At 51.3% G+C, this 15,570-nt stretch overlaps 2 protein-coding genes across 2 annotated transcripts in view; both read right to left on the reverse strand.

Moving 5' to 3' along the window:
• The window catches only part of LOC129705367 (plectin-like), a 224,428-nt gene that overhangs the window by 117,186 nt on the left and 91,672 nt on the right, over nt 1-15,570 (reverse strand).
• On the reverse strand, nt 8,813-9,521 carry LOC129716240 (40S ribosomal protein S10b-like). The gene has a single exon (XM_055666117.1). The coding sequence runs from the start codon at nt 9,290-9,292 to the stop codon at nt 8,813-8,815; it is 480 nt and encodes a 159-aa protein (XP_055522092.1). The 5' UTR covers nt 9,293-9,521.

Below are 15,570 nucleotides of genomic sequence, written 5' to 3' on the forward strand. Positions count from 1 at the left end.
ACCCACCCATCTTTGGGATGTGGGAGGAAATCAGAGTACCCAGAGGAAACCCTTGGCCACAAGGAGAAAGTACAAACCCCACACAGACTGCACCCGAGGTCAGGATCGAACCCAGGTCTCTGGCGTTGTGAGGCAGCAGTTCTACCCGCTGCACCACTGTGCTGTCCATATGTGGAACTAAAGTATTTCACATGACATGAAGAGACATGATATCCCATTAAAAAAAAAAAAAATGTTGTTCGTTTTTACATATTTCATTATATTTTGGAATATTTATCTGAAGGAATTACAAACCAGATACGCAAGACAACTACAGGCTGCCAAAAAGTAATTAGAAACATAAAAACATAGACAATAAGTGCAGGAGTAGGCCATTTGGCCCTTCGAGCCAGCATCGCCATTCAATATGGTCATGGCTGATCATCCAGAATCAATTCCTGCTTTCTCCCCATATCCCTTGATTCCATTAGCCCTAACTCTCTCTTGAATACATTTTTATTTTTATTCACCGAGGAGAAGGATATGGAGATCAGCAAGATCATTGTGAAGAATAATAATAACGTGCAAGGGCAGTTGAGATCAAGGAGGAGGTTGTGTTGGGAGCATTAAGGTGGATAAATCTCCAGGGCCTGATGAGATCTATCCCAGGTTATTAAGAGAGGCAAGAGAGGAGATTGCGGGAGCTCTGAAGAGGACAGGAAAGTAGATAATGTATATTTAAGGTAAGTAGAGAGAATCATAGGGCAGTGAGCCTCAGATCAGTGGCAGAGAAGCTATTGGAGATGACTTTTCGGGATAGGATTTATTCCCATTTGGAAGATAATGGGTTAATTAGGACCAGTCAGCATTGCTTTTCACACGGCAGGTCATATCTTACTTACTTTATCACATTTTTTGAGAAGGTGATTGATAAGGGTAGGGCAGTGTTTGTTGTCTACATGGATTTTATTAAGGCATGTGATGAAGTCCCCCATGGTAGGCCGATCTAGAAGATTAAGATGCGCGGGATTAACAGTGACTTGGTCGTGTGGATTCAGAACTGATTTACTGATAGATGACTTGCCTCTATATGGTGGAAGGACAACATTCAGATTGGAGGTCTGTGAACAATGAAGTTCCGCTAGGACCTCTACTGTTTGTGAAATATATAAATACCTTGGACGTAATAGCCCAAATGCATTTCGTTGTCTCTGTACTGTACACTGACAATGACAATTAAAATTGAATCTGAATCTGAGATGGGTTGATTCATAAATGATAATAGCAGAATTATGCCATTTAGTCCATCAAAGTCCATTCCGACATTCAATCATGGCTAATAGTGATACAGTGTGGAAACGGGCCTTTCGGCCCAACTTGCCCACACCAGCTAACATCTGAAGAAGGGGCTCGACCTGAAACGTCACCCATTCCTTTTCTCCAGAGATGCAGCCTGTCCCACTGAGTTATTACAGCATTTCCAGCTAACATGTCCCAGCTACATTAGTCCCACATGCCCACATTCGGTCCATAACCCTCCAAACCTGCCCGATCCATGTACCCGTCTAAATGTTTCTTAAATGTTGGAATAGTCCCTGCCTCAACTACCTTCTCTGGCAGCTTGTTCCATACACCCACCCCCTCTGTGTGAAAAGTTACCCCTCAGATTCTTATTAAATCTTTTCCCCTTCACCTTAAACCTATGTCCTATGGTCCTCAATTCACCTACTCGGGGCAATAGACTGTGCGTCTACCCGACCTATTCCTCTCATGATTTAATACATCTCAATAAGATCACCCCTCATCTTCCTGCACTCCACGGAATAGAGTCCCAGCCTACTCAACCTCTCCCTATAGCTCAGACTCTTTAGCCCAGGCAACATCTTTGTAAATCTTCTCTGTGCCCTTTCTAGCATGTTGCCCAAAACTGAACACAATCTCTCTTTCCCTCTCAACCCCTTTCTTCTGCCTTTTCCCCATAACCCCTGACACCAGTACTAATCAAGAATCTATCTATCACTGCCTTAAAAATATCCACTGACTTGGTCTCCACAGCCTTCTGTGGCAATGAATTCCATAGATTCACCACACTGTGACTTATATGCAAAGAAGTTCCTCCTCAACTCCTTCCTAACGGAACAACCTTAAATTCTGAGGCTATGACCTCTGGTCCTAGATTCTCCCACTAGTGGAAACATCTTCTCCACATCAACTTGATCCTGGTTAGTAAGTATGCACATGATATTAAGATTACTAGGATCATGGACTGTGAAGAAGCCAGTCAATGTATTCAGCAGGATGTAGATCAGCTATAAAAATGGGCCGAAAAATGGCAGATGTAGTTTAATCTGAGCAAGTGTGCAGTGTTGCACTTTGGAAGGCCATTTGAAGAGTCAGGAAATCATGATGCAGCTTTACAGGACTTTGGATGGGTCGCGTTTGGAGTATTGCGTGCAGTTCTGGTCGCCCCATTACAAGAAGGACATGGAGGCTTTGAAAAGGGTGCAGAGGAGGTTTATCAGAATGATGTCTGGATCAGGGTTTTTTTTAGCTACAGGGAGAGGTTGGACAGAATTGAATTATTTTCACAGGAATACCAGAGGTTGCAGGAAGACCTGATAGAAGTCTACAAACTTAAGAGAGGCGTAGATAGCGTAGCCAGTCAGAACCTTTTCCCCACTCTTATGGTGAGAGAGGCAAAGTTTAAAAAATATGTGCCAGTCAACTTTTATTAACAGAGGTTGGTGTGAGCCTGGAACTCCAGAGATGATGTCTGCCCCACTGAGTTACTTCAGCTTTATGTGTCTATCTACACTTCATCTCTCTCTCTATATATATATATATCTATTGAGAGCTTCAAGTTCCTTGCTGTTAATATATATATATATATATCTCCAGAGATGCGGTCTGTCCCGCTGAGTTACTCCAGCTATATATATATATATATATATATATATGACTTGAACATTAACATACATGGGTTGGTTAGTAAATTAGCAATCAACACTAAAATTAATGGGATTGCGGACAGTGAGGAGGCAGTTAACGGAGGCGGCAGATCAATTAAAGATATGGGTAGAGAAACGGCAGATGAAGTTAAATCCAGGCAAGTGTGAGGTTGTTACACTTTGGGAAGTCAAATGTAAGGGGAAAATATACAATGAATGCAACACCCTTAACATTATTGAAGTACAGGTGGATCCTGCGGTCTAAATTCACAGCTACCTGAAGGTGGCAATACATTTTACTCCCTATACATTCACGACTGTGCGGCCTAATTCAACTCAAATTCCACCTACAAATTTGCGGATGAGCAATGACGAGATGGACTACAGAAATGAGAGAGCCAACTTAGTGATATGGTGTCAGGACAATAACTTCACCCTCAATGCCGGCAAGATGAAGGAGCTAGTTATCGACTTCAGGAAGCATGGTGGAGTACATGCCGAAGTGATAAAATGTTTGAGAGCTTCAAGTTCCTTGCTGTTAATATTATCAACGATCTATTGTGGACCAACCACAATGATGCAACAGCCAAGAAGGCCCCATGCCTCTACTTCCAGAGCAGATGAGAAATTCTACATGTCTCCAATGACTCCTACAAGCATCTACAGAATTACCACGGAAAGCATATTGGGTTCTAACTAATGTTGGGTTGCGTCACACCTTGGTTTGGGAACAGCTCTGCTCAAGACCGCAAGAAATTGCTGAGAGTTGTAGATGTAGCCCAGTCCATCACACAGACTAGAATCCCCATCATCGACCCCATCTACACCACGCTGCCTCGGAAAAGCAGCCAAATTAATCAAAGACCCCCCCCCCCCCCCCAGAAGATACAGACTCAGGAACAGCTTCTTCCCCTCTGATATCAGGCTTCGGAACGGTCCTTCCATCAGCTAGGGTACTGTCTGATTCACTTCTACCCCATTGCAGACATTGGACTTTGTCTAAGGTACTGAAGTGCTACGATGCTGAGAACTATATCCTGCACTCTGTATCTTCCCCTTTGCTCTACCTATTGTATTTGAGTTTGACTTGATTCTTATTTACATGATCTGTTTGAATAGCATGCAAAACAAAGCTTTTCATTGTATCTCGGTACATGTGACTGGAATAAACCTAAACGTGAACACATAGAAACATAGACAATAGGTGCAGGAGTAGGCCATTCGGCCCTTCGAGCCTGCACCACCATTCAATATGATCATGGCTGATCATCCAACTCAGTATCCTGTACCTGCCTTCTCTCCATACCCCCTGATCCCTTTAGCCACAAGAGCCACATCTAACTCCCTCTTAAATATAGCCAATGAACTGGCCTCAACTACCTTCTGTGGCAGAGAATTCCACAGATTCACCACTCTCTGTGTGAAAAATGTTTTTCTCATCTCGGTCCTAAAATATTTCCCCCTTATCCTTAAACTGTGACCCCTTGTTCTAGACTTCCCCAACATCGGGAACAATCTTCCTGCATCTAGCCTGTCGAACCCCTTAAGAATTTTGTAAGTTTCTATAAGATCCCCCTCAATCTTCTAAATTCTAGCGAGTGCAAGCCGAGTCTATTCATTCTTTCTTCATATGAAAGTCCTGACATCCCAGGAATCAGTCTGGTGAACCGTCTCTGCACTCCCTCTATGGCAAGAATGTCTTTCCTCAGATTAGGAGACCAAAACTGTATGCAATACCCCAGGTGTGGTCTCACCAAGACCCTGTACAACTGCAGTAGAACCTCCCTGATCCTATACTCAAATCCTTTTGCTATGAATGCTAACATACCATTCGCTTTCTTCACTGCCTGCTGCACCTGCATGCCTACTTTCAATGACTGGTGTACCATGACACCCAGGTCTCATTGCATCTCCCCTTTTCCTAAGCACAAGCAGATGGAGCGGGAAAGAAGACGAATGGTATATTTTATTTCATGGTCAGAACATTGAGAATAAGATTTAGGAAGTCATGTTACGAACGAACTTCACACAGCTTGCCCACGGTGCACCTAATTTATTTCAAACCTCGCGTTCTCTGAGGAAAGTGCCTCTCAAGATCACCCTGCACCTTCCAGACCTGCACATAGAAGTTGGGAGGTCATGATGCAATGCTGAGACCACATTTAGAGTATAGTGTTCAGTTCTGGGCGGCGTGTTATAGGAGATATATTGTCAAGCTTGAATGGGTTCAGACAAGATTTGCAAGGATGTTGCCAGGACTTGAGGGTCTGATCTATAGGGAGAGGTTGAGTAGGCTAGGTCACTATTCCTTGGAGCACAGGAGGCTGGGGGAGAGGAATAGATCAGGTAGATGCAGAGTCTCTTGCCCAGAGTAGGGGAATCGAGAACCAGGGGACATGGGTTTACGGTGAAGGGGAAAAGATTTAATAGGAATCTGAGGGGTAACTTTTTCACACAAAGGGTGGTGGGTGTATGGAACAAGCTGCTAGAGGAGGTAGTTGAGGCTGGGACTATCCCATCGTTTAAGAAACAGTTAGACAGGTACATGGATAGGACAGGTTTGTAGGGTTATGGACCAAGCGCAGGCAGGTGGGACAAGTGGAGCTGGGACATGTGGGCCGGTGTGGCCACGTTGGGCCGAGTGGCCTGTTTCCACACTGCATCACTCCATGACCTCTCCCAGTGTGTGGCCCTCAGACTCGGCAGCTGCAGCTGAACCCGAGGTTTATGATGTTCACCGTGACATCCTCACTCCCGATCTCTGAACCCCAGTTCGCAAAGCCCACATCGTCTGTCTCTTTATCCCCCGTTCCCTCTGTCGCCATCTCCACTAATGATGCACATACATCTCGGAGCCTCTGTTCTTGCACACCCTCATACTCCTGCCTGAAGTTTAGAACATAGAACAGTGCCGCACAGGAACAGATAGAGCTCTAGGGGCTAGCGGAATCAAGAGATATGGGGAAAAGGCAGGAATGGGTTACTGATTATGGAAGGTCAACCATGATCACAATGAATGGCGGTGCTGGCTCGAAGGGTCAAATGGCCTACTCCTGCACCTATGTTCTATGTTTCTATGTTAAGTACTGCATGGGAACAGTACCACACTTAAAAGTCTCTTAAATCTCATTATCATACCTTCCTCCACCACCATCCTTGGCAGCATATTCCAGGCACCCACCCCCTTCTGTGTAAAACTGTGTAAACATCTTTAGCCCTAACCCCTTCCCCCTTCACTTTAAAGGTAAAACCTCTCAACTTTGACAAAGAAAATAGGTGGAGTAGGCCATTCGGCCCTTTGAGCCAGCAACGTCATTCAATATGATCATGGCTAATCGTCCAAAATCAGTACCCCGTGCCTGCTTTCTCCCCATATCCCTTGATTCTGTTAGGCCTTAGAGCCATATCTACATGTAACTCTCTCTTGAATACATCCAGTGAATTGGACCCACAGCCTTCTGTGGCAGAGAATTCCACACATATGGACATTTCCACTATTGGAATAAGATTCTGACTGTCTACCATATCTGTGCCTGCCATAATTTAATTAACATCTATCAGGTCTCCCGAAGCCTCTGACGTTCCAGAGAAAACAATCCAACCTCTCCTTATAACTAATACCCTCTAATCCAGGCATCATTCTGGTGAACCTCCTCTGCACCCTCTCCAAAGCCTCCACATCTTTCCTGTAATGGGGCGACCAGAACTGCACACATACACTTCTGCCCTCTGATTTGTGTTGTCCCTCCTGTTTCTCCCTGCCAAAGTGTACCTCGTCCCATTGCTTTGTGTCAGACTGCTCCCAGCACATCCAGTAAGTCCCACCAATTATGTATACAGTGTTCAGGATCTGGGCGTCTCTGGCAACGCCGACATACTATGCCCTGGAGCTGAGTGATTGGCTTGGTTTGTTTTGTTCTCGGGGTATCCTAGAGTCACCTCCACGGGAGGCTGAGGTGTGAAGTGCAGGCCGAGTCAGATGAGGGTGGAGATCTCCTCCCCAAAAGGCAGGCCGCAAGACATCCCATGACAATCCAGTGATCCTTCACTTAGCATGACTCACGACTCGATTACAATTACGGATGTGGTATGACTCATGGGACCAGTCAGCAACTTGCACCATGCTGGCTTAGAGAATCTCCGTCCCTCACAACACAATCTCTCTCACAGGCCCACCATTTTGTTATCAACGTACACTGTCGGGATAATTTCAGTGGCCAACTGCTCGTCTTTGGGTCGTGGGAAGAAACTGGAGCATCAAAAGATAATCAATGTGGTTACAGGGAGAAGGTGCAAACATCACACAGACAGCGCCTGAGCTCAGGATGGAATTGGGGTCGCTAGCGCTGTGCCACTCTCTGTTCTAGGTCTCCGGACTGCCTGTGCTCCGGGTATTGGTCCCACCACCAGCCCACAATTTACTCTGACCCCGACTCTGGGAACTGTGCACTCAGCATAACAACTTATCAACTAATACTCAAAGACCCACTATGACATTCTTACATTCTGTGACACAGGTGTACACACACGGCACTCCCACACACCACAACACAGGTGTACACATGTGACACTCCTGCACACAACACAGGTGTACACACACGATACTCCCACACACCGCAACACAGGTGTACACACACGACATTCTCACACACAACACAGACACTCCTGCACAACGCCCTACAGACATACCCATGACACTCCTGCACACTGCGCTACAGATGTATACGTGTGACACTCATGAACACATGACAATCCACACACTGTGAAACTCCAGCATACTATAACACATACAAGTAACAAAGGTCTGAACATGCACTGAAAGCCCACCAATCCTGATGCGCATGTGGGGACACATCGACCAAGCCACGATTCACCCCATTTCCCCCCGCACATTTCCCAAAACAATGAGATGGGATGGTCTGTGAGGTGAAACATGCTGGGGACGGGTGGGGAGACAGTGCTGGTGACTAGCGGGGGAGAGGGAGGCCTGTGGGTGGGGGGTGGTGGGGGGGAGAGAGAGGCATAGGACAGGAGAGAAACACCAGGTTGGGAGAGATAAGAGAGACAAGGGAGAGAGATGAGGCCAGAGAGATGGAGACAGAGAGCGACAGGGAGGGGGATGGGGAGAGGGATGAGGGAGAGGGGGATGGGGAGGGGGACGAGGGAGGAGGGGGAGGGGGATGAGGGAGAGAGGGGAGAGAGGGGATGAGGGGATGAGGGGGGATGAGGGAGGAGAGGGGGAGGGGGGAGAGGGACGATGGGGGAGAGGGGGATGAGGGAGAGAGGGGGGAGAGGGGGAGAGGGAGGGGGGATGAGGGAGAGAGGGGAGAGGAGGGTGAGGGGGAGAGGAGAGGGGGGGTGAGGGAGGGGGGGATGAGGGAGAGGGGGGGGGAGAGAGATGGGGATGAAGGGGAGAGGAGGGGAGAGGGGGATGGGGGGGGGAGGTAAGGGAGGGGGGGGATGAGGGAGGGGGGGAGAGGGGAGGGGGATGAGGGAGGGGGGTGAGGGGGGGGGGATGGGGGGGTTGGAGATGAGGGGAAAGAGGAAGAGGGATGGGGATGAGGAGGTGGAGGGGATAAGGGGGATGGAGCGTTTGAGGGGGATGAGGGGGATGAGTGGGGAGAATGGGAGAGGGGGAGAGGGGGGGAGGGGGAGGAGAGGGGGGGGAATGGGGGGAGAGGGGGGGGAGAGGGGGGGGGAGAGGGGGGGGGAGATGAGCAGGGGAAGAATGGCAGGCAGGGGGAGCAGGAGGAGAATGGGGTGATAGGCATAGGCAGAGAGGGATGATAATAAGAGAGGGATGAGGGTAGGATATGCAAGATGCAGGATGGAGGGTCACAATGGAGTCTGATTTGTGGGGGGGGGGGGGGAGGGAGAGGTCACGGCTAACCTGCTGAGGGTGTCCCGTTCAACACCAGCCCCACCTCGGGCCCCTTCTTGTCTCTCAGCTCCTCGATCTTGCGATACTCCTGCCTGCCCCGCTCAACGACGGTGGAGGATCCTGGTGGCCGAGGTGAGGGGCGGGGGAGGGGGCCGGGGGCCCGGAGGCTGGGGCGGTGCTGGGCCTGTCGCTGCAGGGTGGCGGGCACGATGTCGGGGGGAAGGTGCAGGTACTGGCGAAGGAAGCCCACACCCTGGTCCGTCAGGTACCAGTAGTGGTGTCTCCACACGAAGCTCTCCCGCACCAACCCCCGAGACTTCAGTGAGCCCAGGGCCCGGATCACCTGCAGGTTGGACAGGGCCCGCAGCTCAGGGTGCCGGGACTGGGGGCACCGGCTCTCCTTGGCCACCACAACCCCATCGCGGAACAGCAGCTCGTACAATGCCCGCAGCTGGGACAGGGGCAGCAGCATGCCCGCCACCATGGTGGGGCCGAGACTGCGCCGGCCTCAGGCACAAGGACTGGGCCTTGAGTGCAGGGACCTCAGGCTGGGCCTCAGGTGCAAGGACTTCACAGTCTGAGCTGCACAGGCTGCAGGATCTAGGCTGACGAGGGTTCGCTGGGAGGGACCTGGGCATGCAGACTGATCGTCAGTGAGTGACCACAGAGACCTGGGGCAGTGACTGGGGCTGCGCTCAGCTCTATGAAGCCCGGCAGAGGAAATGAATGGGCAGGAGGGAGAGGCGGAAGGCAGGCCCGCCCCCCCCCCCACACTCCCCCCCCCCCCTCTGTCCACCCGCTGACACCACAGCACTGGTGCTGGAGCCAGGCCAGGTGTGAGTCAGGCTTGGGGGATGTCGTCAGCCACAGGCAGCCAGGGCAGCCCAGAGCCAGAGCCAGAGGCTGAGGCCTGGCACAGAGCCAGGCACCACAGGCTGCAGGTGAGGGGTGAGTCTGGCACAGGAGTGGGGTGCTCAAACAGCCCCGGCCCAGGCTCCCAGCCCAGGCTCCCAGCCTTTCCTTTCACCGCAGGACACAACCTTCACCAGAGACAGGAGGGCGGCACGAGACAGGCTTGTCCCAATTTAACACTGGCATTTCAGCGGCCCCGAATAGCCCGGCTCATTGTGGAGCTGTAACTCGAACCAGCAGCTGATTCAGCAGCTAAGCACAGCCAATGTCACTCACACTGGCTTCCCAAACTACCCATCCAACCGTCCCACCACAGCCCATCCCGGGGCCCCATCAACAGGCCCAGGAGTGAGAGCCCTGGGTGGAAGCAGTGTGGGTGGGGTGTGGACCAGGGGTTGGAGGGGAGGTGTGGACCAGGAAAGGTGTTCATTGTGGACCGGGGGGGGGGGGGGGGGGGGGGGGGCGATTGGGCTGTGGACCACAGGGGGGTTCAGTGTGGACCAAGGAGGGGAGTAGTTGAGTGCGGACCAGCAGTGAGGGACTGTTCGCCCCACACCACCCACACTGTTCCCTCAGTACCATCCTCACACAATGCGGCACACCCTTAAATCACTCTGCTCCCCTGTCTTCCATTCATGGCCGCACCCTGGAGCTGCTCTCTGTCTCTCTCTCCCTCTCTCTCTCTCTCTCTCTCTCTCTCTCTATCAACAGGCCAGCACTGCGGTCAGTGCGGAATGTGCAGACATTCCTGCTGCAGAATGTGGAACTGCACAAACACATTGAGGAGCAGGGAGTGGGGAAGGTTACTGCCACACCCATACCCAGGGTGAAGGCAGAGCAGTCCCCCCAAATCCACACAGGTCATCCACCATCTCAGAGACCCAGACACAGCTCACCCACAGACACAGTCTCTCAGAACCAGACACAGACCCACAGACAGAGAACCACAGACAGACCCACAGACACAGGCCAACAGACACAGATCCACAGACAACCACAGACAGACTCACAGACAGAGACCCACAGACACAGACCCACAGACAGAGAACCACAGACACAGAACCACAGACACAGACCCACAGACACAGACCCACAGACAGAGAACCACAGACACAGACCCACAGACACAGACCCACAGACACAGAGAACCACACAGAACCACAGACACAGACCAACAGACACAGACCCACAGACACAGACCCACAGACACAGACCCACAGACACAGACCCACAGACACGACACAGACCCACAGACACAGACCCACAGACACAGAGCCACAGACACAGACCCACAGACACAGACCCACAGACAGAGACCCGCAGACACAGACCCACAGACACAGACCCACAGACAGAGACCCACAGACACAGACCCACAGACACAGACAGAGAACCACAGACAGAGGACCCACAGACACAGACTCACAAGCAGTCTCTTAGAACCAGACACAGTCCCACAAACCGAGTCCACCCACAGATCCAGACACTCACAGACACAGTTGAACAGACCTAGACAGTCCCACAGATCCAGTCTCACACATCCTGACAGTCACATAGACGCAGACACAGTACCACAGATCCAGACAGTCTCACTGACCCAGACACAGTCTCACGGACCCAGACGCAGTCCACCCACAGACCCAGACTATCCCGCAGATGCAGACCCACCCACCACCCCAGTTGCGGACTACACTGCCAGGGAGAGTGTGACCCACTCCACCTCAGCAACCTGACCTCCTGGTACTGACCTGGGCACCAGACTCACAGAGTGGCATCTGACCACAAGACCAGACGAAGAGAGGGGGGCAGAGAGGGAAGGGGAGAGACTGGAGGGGAGAGAGGGGAGAGAAGGGAGGGGAGATAGGGTGGGAGAGAGAGGGAGGGAGGGAGAGAGAGAGGGAGGGAGAGAGGGAGAGAAAGAGGGGAGAGAGAGGGAGAGTGGGAGGGAGGGAGGGAGAGAGAGAGAGGGAGGGAGGGGGAGAGAGGGAGGGAGAGAGAGAGGGAGAGAGAGAGAGAGAGAGAGGAGAGAGAGGGAGAGAGAGGGAGAGAGGAGAGAGAGGGAGAGAGGGAGAGAGAGGGAGGGAGGGAGAGAGAGAGAGAGAGGGAGAGAGAGAGGGAGGGGGAGAGAGGGAGGGAGAGAGAGGGAGAGGAAGAGGGAGGAGAGAGAGAGGAGAGAGGGTGAGAGAGGGAGGGAGAGAGGGAGGGGGAGAGAGGGAGGGGAGATGATTGGGATGGACAAGATGGGTCGAAGGGCCTGTTTCTGCTCTGAAACAGAGGTGGAGGGAGGAAGGAGGAGCCAAGTTCTCCAAAGCAGCGTGGAATAGGATCACTGGCCCTCACCTCAGAGGTCAGCCCTGGATGGAGAAAGGTGTTGATACTTTATTCACACCAGCAGGGTGAGTAATTATTCTGTTGTGAGGCTGGACAGATACATGGATAAGTTAGGTTGACAGGGATGTGGGTCAATGGCAGGCAGATGGGACTAGCTTAGCTGGGGCATCTTGGTCAGCATGGAGGAGTTGGGCCGAAGTTGGCCGGGTCGTACTGTTCTGTATGACTATAAATACCCAGCGGCCAGGGTGGGATTCAAATCCACACCACTGGATTGTAGGGCAGCAACAATCACAGTGTTATTGGATCCCTCAAGCTGCAGTCTCGGACTCCAGGCTCCATGGCAACAGGCATAACTCCACATGGAAATATTTCCAGACTCTCATTGGGACAGGAGCTGGCTGGGAACGGAAATCTATCCCAGCGCCAGATCCCCACACACAGTATTTATAACTCAGTTGGCCAGGCAGCTAGCTGCCAACTGCTTCCTTCCATCAATGCTACCAGAATCCTGGAACCATCAGAACAGTCCGAGCACGAGAGAGTGAGTCATACATCATGGAAACAGGCCGTCAGCGCAACAGATACCAATGCCACTTACCCACCGGCAGCTCGTTCCATACACCCACCACCCTCTGTCTGAGGTACATCACCCCTCATCTAGATCAGTTGGGAGGGAGTTCCAAGAAATGGCAAATGGAATTTAACTCTGACAAGTGTGAGACGTTACAGAGCAGGAGTCACACAGTAAATGGCAGAGCCCTGGAGAGTGTGTTGAACAGAGAGAACTGGGAGTACGGATGCATAGTTCCCTAAAAGTGGTGAGGCAGGTGGGCATGGTGGTGAAGAATGTGTTTGGCACGCTTGCCTTCATTAGGAAGGGTATTGAGAACAACAGTTGGAACATCATGTTACAGTTGTACAAGTCGAAGAGATTCACCAGGATGTTGAAGAAGGAACTGCAGATGCTGGAAAATCAAAGGTAGACATAAGTGCTGGAGAAACTCAGCGTCTATGGAACGAAGGAAATAGGCAACGTTTCGGGCCGAAACCCTTCTTCGGACTGAGGTTTCTCCAGCACTTTTGTCTACCTCCACCAGGATGTTGCCTGGACTTGTGGAATTGAGTTACGGGGAGAGGTTGGACAGGCCGGGACTTTCATTTTGGAGCGTAGGAGGCTGAGGGGTGACCTTATTGAGGTGTACAAGATCATGTGGGCATGGATAAAGTGAACACTCACAGTCTGTTTCCCAGGGGAGAGGATTCTAAAACTAGAGGGCACAGGCTTAAGGTGAGAGGGGAGAGATTCAAGAGGTTGAGGAACCTCAGGGGCAACTTTTTCCATTCAGGTTCATTTTGCTAATCTGAACCTGGAATGAGCTGCCAGAGGAAGCTGTAGAAGATGATACAATTACGACTTTTAAAAGACATTTAGACCAATGCTGGCAATTGGTATAAGCCTAGTATTCAACAAGGTCAGCATGATCACGATGGGTCTGAGAGCCTGTTTCTGGGCACTACAGCTCTATGACTCCTTGAAAATTGACACAAAATGCTGGTGTAACTGGCAGACAGGCAGCATCTCTGGATAGCAGGAATGGGTGAGGTTTCGGGATGAGACCCTTCTACAGACTGAGTCAGGTGGGAGGGAGATACAGAGATAAGGGAATGTATGTTGTGAAAACGAGATAAAGGGGATGGAGATCAAGGAAAATGGAGAATAGATCATTGTTTAAGAGGGAACTGCAGATGCTGGAGAATCGAAGGTTACACAAAAAAGCTGGAGAAACTCAGCGGGTGCAGCAGCATCTATGGAGCGAAGGAAATAGGCAACGTTTCGGGCCGAAACCCTTCTTCAGACTGATCGGGGGCGGGGGTGGGTGGGGACAAGAAAGGGAAAAGGAGGAGTAGCCCGAAGGCTGGGGGATGGGAGGAGACAGCAGGGGGGCTGAGGGAGGGTAGGAGACAGCAAGGACTAACAAAATTGGGAGAATTCGATGTTCATGCCCCCGGGGTGCAGACTCCCCAAACGGAATATGAGGTGCTGTTCCTCCAATTTCCGGTGCTGCTCGCTGTGGCCATGGAGGAGACCCAGGACAGAGAGGTCGGAGACGGAGTGGGAGGGGGAGTTGAAGTGCTGAGCCACCGGGAGGTCAGCTTGGTTATTGCGGACCGAGCGGAGGTGTTCGGCGAAACGATCGCCCAACCTCCGCTTGGTCTCACCGATATAGATCTGCTGACATCTAGAGCAGCGGACGCAATAGATGAGGTTGGAAGAGATGCAGGTAAACCTCTGTCGCACCTGGAACGATTGCTTGGGTCCTTGAACGGAGTCGAGGGGGGAGGTAAGGGGACAAGTGTTGCATCTCTTGCGGTTGCAAGGGAAAGTGCCCGGGGAGGGGGTGGACCGAGAGGGAAGGGAAGAATTGACAAGGGAGTTATGGAGGGAGCGGTCTTTGCGGAAGGCAGATATGGGGGGAGATGGGAAGATGTGGCGAGTAGTGGGGTCACGTTGGAGGTGGCGAAACTGACGGAGGATTACTTTTTGTATGTGACGGCTGGTGGGGTGAAAGGTGAGGACTAGGGGGACTCGGCCCTTGTTGCGGGTGCGGGGATGGGGAGAGAGAGCAGTGTTGCGGGGTATGGAAGAGACCCTGGTGCGAGCCTCATTTATGGTGGAGGAGGGGAACCCCCGTTCCCTGAATAGTGAGGACATTTCAGATGTCCTGGTGTGGAACGCCTCATCCGTGGAGCAGATGCGGCGTAGACGGAGGAATTGGGAGTAGGGGATGGAGTCCTTACAGGAAGCAGGGTGGGAAGAAGTGTAGTCCAGATAGCCATGGGAGTCAGTGGGTTTATAGTGTATGTCGGTCAGAATAGATGAATAGATCATTGTTAGCTCCAAGAAGGTAACCGCAAAGCAAACAGAGATAAAAGATAGAGAGATAGGGAAATCAAAGGTTACTTGAAGTTAGAGAAGTAAATATTCATACTGCTGGGTGTAAGTTGCCCAGTGGAAATATGAGGTGTTGTTCCTCCAATTTGCACTGGGCCTCGCTCTGACAATGGCCAAGAAAGGTCAGTGTGGGAATGGGAGACGGAGTTAAAGTGTTTAGCCACCGGGGGATCAGGCAGGTTAAGGTGGACAGAGCGGAGGTGTTCAGGAACACGATCGCCGAGCCTGAAGCCGGTTGCCGATATATAGACCACACCTGGAACAGCGGATACAGTAGATGATGTTGGAGGAGGTGCTAATTAACCTCTGCCTCACCTAAAAAAAACTGCTGGGGTCCTTGGACGGTATAGGTATCTCTTGCGGTTGCAGAGGAAAGTACCTGGGGATGGGGTGGTTTGGGTGGGAAGAGATGAGTTGACCACAGAGTTGCAGAGGGAACGGTCTCTCCAGAAAGCAGAAAGGGATGGCAATGGGAAGATGTGGCTAGTGGTGGGATCCCGTTGGAGGTGGCAAAACTGTCGGAGGATTATGTGTGGTTTGCAACGGCTGATGGGGTGAAAGGT

This window comes from Leucoraja erinacea, chromosome 2 (genome assembly GCF_028641065.1).
Source record: "Leucoraja erinacea ecotype New England chromosome 2, Leri_hhj_1, whole genome shotgun sequence".
NCBI classification, from domain to species: domain Eukaryota; kingdom Metazoa; phylum Chordata; class Chondrichthyes; order Rajiformes; family Rajidae; genus Leucoraja; species Leucoraja erinaceus.